Source organism: Limanda limanda, chromosome 13 (assembly GCF_963576545.1).
Source record: "Limanda limanda chromosome 13, fLimLim1.1, whole genome shotgun sequence".
In the NCBI taxonomy this organism is placed as follows: domain Eukaryota; kingdom Metazoa; phylum Chordata; class Actinopteri; order Pleuronectiformes; family Pleuronectidae; genus Limanda; species Limanda limanda.
Window position 1 is genome coordinate 16,639,438 of NC_083648.1, and position 10,935 is coordinate 16,650,372.

Here is a 10,935-nt window from a genome sequence, read left to right on the forward strand (position 1 = left end):
GTTGCTGTGGCAGGTTTTAAACTATGCTGTCCTTCTTAATCTGAATTCCATAAAATCCAAATACCTCCTCGAGACTGTGGATGAATCATATCTGATTGGTCTGAAAGCTCACATATGTGGACATATCTGTTTTAAACATCATCTTCAACGTGCCTGATTTGTCTTCCTCGCCTCTTCTCCTCCACATCCACCCACAGCAGAATGGACCTGCTGCCTGACCTGTGGAGGCAGGAATACTGGCTCCCTCCGGGTGTGACCTGGGAGGACATGGAACAGCTGGCGGACTGTGACCGACCTCGACCCCTGGACCTTCTCTTAGGTCTGCCACTGGCGCTGGGCTTTGTCGCCCTGCGCTACCCGTTCGAGAGGTAGTGACACACCTGATGTCGGTGCAGATCTGGCTGATGTGCTGGGGATATTGTTGGTTTTGCAGAGGGGGCCACGCTTAAAAACGACTATCTGAGCTTTTTAATCACACGAGAAAAAGGCCAGTATTATTCAAATTTGCCCCAAAATTTCATGCAGCGTTTTCTGGATGGCAACAAATCCTCCGGTATCTGTACTGTGTGTGTTGTGTTTGTAAGAGGATCTGATCTGCAGGGCAGTGAACAGGTGGCAGCGCAGGCATTGTTATCTTAAGGAAAATAAATCCCTTGGGGCGTATCGGAGAGAGAGCCTGGCAGAAAGAAAGAAAGAGAGGGAGGAGAGTGCTGATACGAGGATTTTCAACAGACTTTCAATTATAGCTGTAGAACAAGTCCTGCTCATATGGAAGAGTTTATTCTTTCATCAAGTCTTAATTTTAGAATTTAGTCCAAAGTAAAAGATTAAGTTCAAAGCAGTGGGCTTGTATAACATAACAAGCCTATATCGCTCTCTCTCTCACACACACACACACACACACACACACACACACACAAACACACACACTTACTTTGAACTGCCTTATTCTGGTGTTTTCTATGACCTCATGTTTCTGTCCTGTGAAAACTTGTTTTTGTTTTGTGTAGTCTTGTTTCCATTATATTGAGTTTAAAAAACATACAAATTCTGAGGTTTTGCAGCCCAGTATGTCAGAAATTTAATGATATATATTTTATATCACGGGACAGTAATGTATCTATATGTGACATATCTTAACTTTTACATTATATACTGTAGTAATATAAGTTGCAAATATGCTGTTTGTATGATATTTACATTACTATACCATTACAACACACTAAATCAACACAAACTGGATGAGCTCAAATGTTTACCTGTGGCTTAAAACTGTTTATACAATAAGTCTCTGGCCCCATGACTGTCCCACTGCTTGTGTTATATCCTCATCCATGTGAGCTCTTCTTTGTTTTCCTCACCCCAAGGTTTGTTGCCCCACCAATCGGCAGATGTTTGGGGGTTAAGAATAGATTGCAGGTGAAAGCAGCCCCTTCCCCGAGGCTGGAGTCGTTTTACACCCAGAGGAGCAGAGAGCCGACACAGGTTAGTTTGAAAGGACTCACACACTCACTCGAACATGCTCAGGTTCTTTTGGGGGATGTTTTTCAGCAACCGTGGAAAGTAACTTTTTGACATTTATCGTAGTAGTTTATGTGCCAGAGAAGATCCTTTGTCAAAGACCTACGATAAGATTTCAAAATGTAGTGTGCTGCTGAAAGATGAGGTGGTTCCCATTCGTTTCGTCATATGACCCCTCAAAACAAGGCAGCACCCAGTTGTGGCCCCCTGTCTCATATCAGATGTCTGTGATTACTTGGCAGTTCCACCAAAGAGACATTTCACCCAGTAAATTGTAAAACTATTTGAGGAGGACTCACTCATAACAAGGAATAATTCTAAAGTAGCTCCACAGGATCACCAGAGGCCAAAAGAGCAGCCGTGTTTAGAAAGAGCACTGTACTAGTTGTAAAGTTTAAATGTTTAGAAAATAAGTCAAACAGAGGAATACAAATTTATATGGAATAATCTTATTTTTCTTCTCTCCTCCACCATTTATCATCTCTCAAACCCCTAGAATTATCTTGTGACCGTTTTGAGGGTCTGCCCCGACCAGCGACAACTGTAAAATGCTGCTTACACTCTCATGCATCATGTGACATAGTTGTGGATGGTGAAGTTGATAGGATTTTGATTTTGATGAAAGAATCTCTCGCTCCCCGTGTTGTTGTTGTTTTCAGAGTGAAATCGTTAGTTTGATGAAGCTCTGCGGCAAAACCCAGAGACAGATTGAGACCTGGTTCCACCGTCGCAGGAACCAAGACCGGCCGAGTCAAACCAAGAAGTTTGGCGAAGCTGCGTAAGTGCCGTCTCTCCACAGCCCATTGAGTTCCTTAGCTCACAGATCAGTTCCCTCAAGAACACCCACTGCAAACCCAAACAGAAAAAGTAGATCCTCATGAACCCAGTGAAGTTTGAAAGTCAGCAGAAGATTAGACACTGAAGTGTTTTTCATTCCAGTGTTGAGAGTTTCTGATCTCATGTGTTATTTTGCAGCTGGAGATTCTTCTTCTACCTCATTTCCTTCACGGCTGCATTCACCAGCTTGATTCATGTGAGTAAAAAGAAAAAGTGTTACAGCAATACCATGAACCACAACACTATTGTGATAAAAATGCATTAATTGTAAGAGAATTAAAGCTGATAACTATAATTCAAACATTAACGTTATAGTGGTCCTTCACTCTGGTAAAGGTTTCTGTTTGAATTGTCTTTTCTCAACAGAAACCCTGGTTGTGGGACCTCAGGGAATGTTGGAGACAGTATCCATTACAGGTGAATATATTACTTACCTCGCCTCACAGAGTTTGTTCTGTTAGAAGAGTTTTTCCGAATGTTCTTTATTTCTCATCAGGTAAGTGAACAGGTCTGAATTTATGTTCAGGTCCAACTATGAGGAAAGCCTTGTGTCAAATATGTGGAAGTGGTTAACTGTGTTCTCTACATATATATAATCTTTGTCTCAGTGAAATCTGACTTTGAAGGAAACAGATCAAGTTGGTTGTCAAGAGGAAATTAAACCGCATCAGTTTCCTCATTCACATCACAGAGAGCAAGGATTCCCCTGTTTTAAACTAGTTTGATTATCTTCTATGTAATAGATCTAATGAGGCAATGATGGAGGCCCATATGATCAGGAAGGTCATGATAAAGAAGGAATGAGTTAGATTAGACTTCTACCACAGCTCCAGGTTGTTACAAATATTATTGTATTATTATTACTGTAGCTACATAAATAAAACTTTATCTTAGTGCTGCAACTAATAATTACTTTTATTATGAATTATCTGCTAAGTATGTTTTCAAACAATAAATTGCCAGGTGTATTAAATATCAGAAAAAAGATTTATTTTAGCCGTCCTGTTTCAAGTTATTTAGTCTAGATGGGATTTGAACTCTAAAAATTAGTTAAGGAGGCCAGTGCCTTGTTCGTTAGGCCACTGGGACACATGCAGTATCAACTAAGCTCCAATAAAACAGATACCCACACACTGGTATCATAGACGCCTCTCACAAATATAAAAATTGATGTCATGACTGCTCCCAAAAAGTGAAGCCAAAGTGTCTTGATCGCCACCTGGTGGAACGTTGCACTATAGGTCATAAATCTTACCTCCTCCACATGTGTGACTTTTAAATATGCGTCCTCCACAGCCCATGGAGAGAGCTCACTACTGGTACTACATGATGGAGCTGGGCTTTTATGGCTCTCTGCTGCTCCGGATCTCTGTTGACGTCAAGAGGAAGGTGAGGACCTCTTATTATTGACTAAAGAGAAATTTAGTCATTTGAAAAGAGAAATTCAAATGACTGTTGACATATCAAGGTCGTTGTGGTGTTAACATCCGTCTCAGTGATCTGATCACAAGTGGGCGGCTCTGGGTAAAGGTGTAAATCCAATTCTAGCCGACAATGGGCGGGAGGCGGGCTGATCTAAGACATACAGTCAATTTAGAGTCTCCAATTAACCTAACACCAGCCTGCCTGTCATTGGACTGTGGGAGGGAGCTGGAGGAACCACTGTACCACAGTGCCACCACACACTTTCTTTTAGTGTGAGTGCAAATGCATCCTGGGCCACAGGAAGGATCTACTTTTCCGCTGACGTCCTCTGACCTGCTATATTTTCACAATGAACCAGAACTACTTTTACACTTCATCATGTTTCTCACACGTTGTTTTATTTTCAGCCACGATATCAACACTGACCGCCACATATTGATTTTTTACCCGAAATGATTGGTTCACTCAGCCTCAGGCTCGTGAACAGAAATGACCTTTGTGGTTTATTTGTATACCACCGATTTGATCATGGTCACTGGAGTCAAAATTCAAATGCCAGGTCTGAACTGACGGACCTAGAGCTGTCCACTTATGATGGGATGTCTGAGGACGGATGTTAACACCTCGTGTGACAGAGCCTTCGTGTTGTTGAGTGTTTCTACGTTTGATTTGCCAGGATTTTAAAGAACAGGTGATGCACCATTTGGCCACCATCTTCCTGCTCACCTTCTCCTACTGTGCCAACTACATCCGCATCGGCACGTTGGTCATAGCGCTTCACGACCTCTCTGACATCCTGCTGGAGGTAACTCACCCCCCCCCCCCCCCCCAATGTAAACTGTAGCTGGAATCCAAAAAGGTGAGAGTCATGTGAGATTTAGAGCCGCAGCTCAACAGTCCGAGGGGACGTCACAAATGCAATTAGCCTCTTCAGAACAAGTCGCCATGGATTCATCCCCTGGTCGGCCACCTTTCTGCCTCCGTGCAGCCTCACCACAGAGACGGGAGCTGACTGTCTGCACTCAGAGGTTCACACTGCGCTCCGGGCTCTTCTTAGAAACTTAGTATCGAGCCGGAGATCTGTGTCGTCGCCTGCAGGGAAGTGAAGCTACTTTAGCAGGCAGGTCCTGTGACTGAGTCCTGATCTCTACAAGCTCTTCAGGGGACCTTTGTTCACCTGCACAAAACAAAAAACAGTACAAATTGTGGTTATATTTGAACTACACTGTACATGTGGGAGGAATCAACACAGAGACTAAATTAACTTAGCCTTGTTCTATATTAAGTATAACCACACATGCTCCCCCCTCCCCCCTTATTAAATGTACATATTTTCCTGTTTATCCATTATCTGAATCCCCTGTCATCACTAATGTGAACATGTTGCCTCACACGGTTTGTATTGTTTATTCTATGAAGTCTATTATCTATATCTCTGCAGTCCGCCAAGATGTTCAACTACGGCACAGGCTGGAGGAGGACCTGTGACGCTCTGTTTGTTGTGTTCGCTGTGGTCTTCCTCGTGACTCGACTGGTGATTTTCCCCAGCAAGTAAGTTCCTCTCTCCCGAGGTGGTTTTTATTTTCATTTTAGGAGGCCTATACAACATTCTTAATGCAGCATGGAGGACTTTTAGACAACGTTCAGACCTGGTACTAACATCCATCCTGAGTTATCCCATCACATTGTGTTCAGAACTGAGTTCAGGTCTGAACGACCCCCCTCCTGAACGTTCTGAGATCTGAACTCTCAGACAGCATTCAGAGGTGGTGTGGGCCACATTCTATTTTCTGTGAGAAGGCAAATGGGTCCCGGGCCACATATGAAGGATCCTATCACAAGTGGGAGACACATTCAGGACACATGTTAATACCAGGTGTGAACAGGATCTTTTACATTACTGACTATAGTCCTAAACACTTTTTCCAGTTGACTGTAATTATTTGACCGCTCACAGACTCATCCACACCACCCTGGTTCTGTCCATGGAGACCTTCCAGCCCTTTATCGGCTACTACTTTTTCAATATCCTGCTGATGGTGCTGCAGGTTCTCCACATCTTCTGGGCTGGATTAATCTTACGTATGGTCTACAAGTTCCTGAATAGCAAGGTGAGAATCAGAGAAGCCATTTCTAATTCAGATTGAACCTTCAGTACTTACACTGGATCCTCAGCTTAGTTGCACACATTAAAACCTTGTATCTGTTCGTGCCCTCAGATGGACAAAGATGAGCGCAGTGATGACGAGAGTGAGGTTGATGAAGAAGAAGAGGAGGAGGAGGATAAGGGAGGAGAGGACACCGCTGAGCAAGGGGGAGATTATTGCTGGGAGAGAAGTAAAGACGCCATGAACTCGAAGATGAATATGCTGACAAACAGCTGTGTCCTGAATAACTTGACCAACCACAGAGCAGCAGCAGTCGACAGGATGCGCAAAGCTCAGTAGAGACTCAACCTTTTTACTTTTCGCCCTGTTCTCTCCATCTCAAGGTTACAACGACCTTGTGGTTTATAAATCGAACGACATAACATGAATATGAGTCATCACACTGGACAGCACAAGTCTGACGCGCAGATGGGGCCGTGTTTCACTTTTAATTAAGAGTGTCATTAAATAAGGACATGGGTGAGAGTTTAATTGTTCATCTTTGTAAAAGTGCTGACAAAGCAGAGGACGGGTTTGATTCAGCAGCTACTGGGTGATGGACCCCGGCTGTTTCTGCTGCGTCTCTGCTGACAGGACTCGAGATCCCACTGGGGCTGCGGCTGCTGCTGCTGCTGGGACGACTCAAGTCAGAGTTCAGTGGTAGTAACCCTGACAACATGATCCTTTTAAAGTCGCTGCTCAGTGCCGACTGATGATGCTCATTGTAACTGACACTGCAGAATTTTTTTAATGGTTTTTCATTCAGCAAAGTTCACCAAAAAAAAATATCTAAAAATCAACATTAATAGTAGACGTTTAAATGCTTATAATTCTTTGTCTGTTTCTGGTTGTCATTTAAAACAATAAAACAGTTTTAATGTGGTTCAGTGTAGATTTCTGCTGTTTGGGACCATTCGCACCTAGACACTTAAGGTTTACCCTTTATAATTCCAACATTTCGTGCAAGATCTCTTTATAAAGAATAATGTTTATATGAAACTCAACATTCCTCATGATGGAAATGGAAATAAATGTCCGTCCAGCATGTGTAGTCAGTGAAACTACTGTACCACAGCGCCATCTGGTGGTTGTTACATCCATAGGCAGGGAGCTTTCTTTCCAACTCGTTTGGTTTACCCAACATAATATAATTTGTTGAGTTGATACGACAGAGGTGAACCCACAAGGCCAGTTACATTTTAATTATAGATTTGATTAAAAATGTAGGAAAAAAGTTGAGATTTGAGGATTTGTTTTTCTGGCTTTTTCATCAACAGTGAGTTATAACCTCATATAGTCTTATTATTCTTATTCATCATAGTCTCATCATACACATTTCAAACCACACGTTTTAATTGTGTAATGTTTTTAAAGGTTTACTTTGTAGTATTTTGTGATTAACAACAGTTTTACGGATCGTTAAACTTCATCTGAACAGGAGCTGTTCAGACTGTGTGACGTCAGTCTTTGTTTACATGTAAACATAAATACCTTATTTTGGGTATCGCTAACTTGTAATGTTTCTCTTTAATTTGAACTCAGATTGTATTTACATTATAACACCAGTTGTGTGTCATCACAGCCACAAGGGAGCGCTACTACACTGGCGATACACGTGATTGCCGGCAAACCCATCTGTTTATACTATATCTCGTATTGTGTTTAGGTGTCCTCGTGAAATCGTGTGTACATGCAGACAACACACCTCCATCACACATGAAGCACATCTGGAAAAGTCTGATGTTCGCGCAGGATCGTCTGTCTAAACCAGGTCTAAACCAGGGGTCTTCAACGTTTCTCAGGCCAAGGACCCCCAAACTGATGGAGAGATGGAGCAGGGACCCCTACTATATACATTGAGCCTAGTGCAATGCATAAACATAGCTACCCTGTTATTTTGCATTCAATACTGGGCTATTCAAATAATACACAGGTTCATATATTCATGTTTCAATTTTAATCCTCAGTACCTCCTGTTGAGGACCTCTGGTCTTAACCACTTAGAGACTAAAGACTAAACCTTCGCTCTCCACCGTGAGACCGGATCTAGGATGACAGTGGATGACGCCAATAACGACGCTGATTTCAATCCTGATAATAAACCAAAAAGAAAAGGAACGAAGGTAAATAAAAAGTGCGGCTCGTCCCTGGGTGGACTCGAACCACCAACCTTTCGGTTAACAGCCGAACGCGCTAACCGATTGCGCCACAGAGACTTTCGCGGAGGCCATTTCAAGGAAAACTCTTTATAAATGTTTCACAATTGAGTCAAGCTGTGAAGTAGTGATTAACGCCATCGAATGTAATCCCGTGTAATGATTGATCTACCTTCAATCTCATGTATGATAATGAGTGCCACGATTGGCTGAAGAGGTTTGAGCTCGGAGAGACCATCCTGGCAAATGTGATCAACTTAACCACGCCAATCTCTACCGCACGGACTCTAATATTTTTAATTTCTCTAATTTGAATCCAAGTATGGAGGACCATACATGACATAAGTATAAATAAATAAATAAATAAATGTAGAAATAAATACAGAAATAAATAAATAAATAAATAAAAAAGGAAATAAATTAATTAATACATAAATAAATAAATACGTTACTAACAACAGAAATAAATAAATAAATGTCTTAAATATATTTGCACATTTATTTATTCCCTGATTTATATTTTTCACGTTTTCGATCACCTTATGCTAATGAGAAAGGCGGGCCTAACCGCAGTCTCATGCAGGATTGGTCACAGGAGTGTAATGATCCAGCCTTTCAATGCTGACTGGTGTCCAGTAGCTGTTTGCAGTGTTGTGCCAGTTCACGTCTCGTGTTCTCCTGAGCACAGGAAGCGAGCAGAGAGGAGGAGGAAGCAGAAACTCCTGCTCGGAAAGAAACAAGCCTGCAGCTTCTGCTCTGCCCATGAAGCAGCTGATCTCTGAGCAGATGTGACCAGAGACTGTTTTACAAAGTCACTGAGCGGCTGCATCGAGGTGACGAGCTCAAGTCTCAGTTTTTGTCTCTGTGCGAGTGTGTGGCACTGAGGGGTGCGGAGCCCGGGTGCCTGTGTGTGCGTGTGTATAGCTCAGTTGACCAATCCTGCTCGAGACTGAGTTTGGGACCGCCTACCTCATTTACATATGGACAATTAATTGTTGAAAAATAAAAATGTTGCAAAAAAAAAATGTGGAAATAGATAAAGAAATAAATGAATTCATGTGGACATAAATACAGAAGTAAATTAATCAATGTGTTAAACTTATTCCCACAATTATTTCAACTTTTATGTATTTCAACATTTATTTAATTCCACATTTAATTGTCTCATATGTAAATGAGGTAGGAGGTCCCAAACTCAGTCTCGAGCAGGATTGGTCAACTGAGCTATACACACACGCACACACAGGCCCCGTGGCTCCGCACCCCTCAGTGCCACACACTTGCACAGAGACAAAAACTGAGACTTGAGCTCGTCACCTCGATGCAGCCGCTCAGTGACTTTGTAAAACAGTGAAAACACAGAGTTTCTCTGGTCACATCTGCTCAGAGATCAGCTGCTTCATGCGCAGAGCAGAAGCTGCAGGTGGTTTGTACCGAGCTGGAGTTTCTGCTTCCTCCTCATCTCTGCGCTCTCCTTGTGCTCAGGAGAACACGAGACGTGGCGCTCACAGTCAGGATTACTGACACCTTAATCATCCCAATAAAAAATAACCTGAACTAACCCTCTGAACTTGAACTAGTTCATTTTAAGTGTGAACCGGCTCAACACTGCAAACAGCTACTGGACACCAGTCAGCATTGAAAGGCTGGATCATTACACTCCTGTGACCAATCCTGCATGAGACTGCAGTTAGGCCCGCCTTTCTCATTAGCATAAGGTGATTGAAAACGTGAAAAATATAAATCAGGGAATAAATAAATGTGCAAATATATTTAAGACATTTATTTATTTATTTCTGTTGTTAGTAACGTATTTATTTATTTATTTCTGTATTAATTAATTTATTTCCTTTTTTATTTATTCATTTATTTCTGTATTTATTTCTACATGTATTTATTTATACTTATGTCATGTATGGTCCTCCATATCCAAGCAGTGGCTCACTGTGGCTCACACTAAACCATTATTCTCTTTAGAATGTCATCTCATGACTTAGAGATGACCATGTGGCTCTATGTCAATGTTCAATCTTCAGAATATGAACCTGGGTTGTGCAACTGCATCACATCATGTTATATTAGACCAGTGATCCTAAGACAGTTTCTGCATGTTCATGTGTAGCTGCCAGCGAACAATACATCTAATTCAAACTACCGATAATATTGACCTGCACGGTGGGATGTAGGCCTCTTGTATATTGTCAATTTGGACTATTTAAAGAGGATTCACTTAGAGGAATCAATGCTTCGCTGCATTTTAAGTGCAGGAAATACCTATTCCCACCCACATTTATCATGGTGCGTCCACAGGGATCGAACCGACAACCTACCAATCACAATCTAACAATAGAATTTGATGTCTCCGTCACTGAATCACTGTCTCTCCAATGCTCCTAGAAAATAAAGGTAAATCAATGTCATTTAATCGCTCTGAAGATTCATATTAATATTATTGTTAGAATAAAAATTCATTAGGCACATGTGAGTGAAAAAAAACACATTCAGATGATCGAGAGACTGTGTTCTTTGTTTTTATTTCCAAACCGTCGTTCAAAGCTCAGAGAGCTGGCGTCGCTGTCCACAATCATCCTTAAACCAAACAGTAAGGCCTGAAAAATAATTGAATACAAACAGCATACAGACAATGTTGTACAATACAAACAGTGTCTTTTTTCACACAATACAGCCACACTCTCAAGGCCTATGGCAAATGGTGATGTCCACAGATAAAGGTAACGTGCTGAAAAACGACAGAAGGACAACGATGTCTCCTAATTGTCCTTGAATGTGTCACAGCATTAAGAGCGACGTGTTTATTCAGAGGGGCAGCGATCATTAATAAGTGGCTG

The 10,935-nt window shown here is 41.8% G+C and overlaps 1 protein-coding gene and 1 non-coding gene across 2 annotated transcripts; one reads left to right on the plus strand and one right to left on the minus strand.

Moving 5' to 3' along the window:
• The first annotated feature begins 201 nt into the window (after nucleotides 1-201).
• LOC133018513 (ceramide synthase 2-like) lies at nucleotides 202-6,230 on the plus strand. Its single transcript, XM_061084887.1, has 10 exons — nucleotides 202-368; nucleotides 1,368-1,485; nucleotides 2,181-2,299; nucleotides 2,497-2,554; nucleotides 2,725-2,775; nucleotides 3,655-3,747; nucleotides 4,460-4,588; nucleotides 5,225-5,334; nucleotides 5,741-5,894; nucleotides 6,003-6,230. The coding sequence occupies exons 1-10, from the start codon at nucleotides 202-204 to the stop codon at nucleotides 6,228-6,230; spliced, it is 1,227 nt and encodes a 408-aa protein (XP_060940870.1).
• Nucleotides 6,231-8,072: 1,842 nt separating this feature from the next.
• On the minus strand, nucleotides 8,073-8,146 carry trnan-guu (transfer RNA asparagine (anticodon GUU)). Its single transcript has one exon. It is a non-coding gene; the product is annotated as a tRNA-Asn (tRNA).
• Between the last annotated feature and the right edge of the window lie 2,789 nt (nucleotides 8,147-10,935).

Excerpts from the sequence above, each read along its gene's own strand:
- LOC133018513 (XM_061084887.1), top strand. The coding sequence starts at position 202 with ATGGACCTGCTGCCTGACCTGTGGAGGCAGGAATACTGGCTCCCTCCG. Across the intron at positions 2,300-2,496 it reads AAGAAGTTTGGCGAAGCTGC|CTGGAGATTCTTCTTCTACC; the intron begins GTAAGTGCCGTC and ends GTTATTTTGCAG. Across the intron at positions 4,589-5,224 it reads TCTCTGACATCCTGCTGGAG|TCCGCCAAGATGTTCAACTA; the intron begins GTAACTCACCCC and ends ATATCTCTGCAG.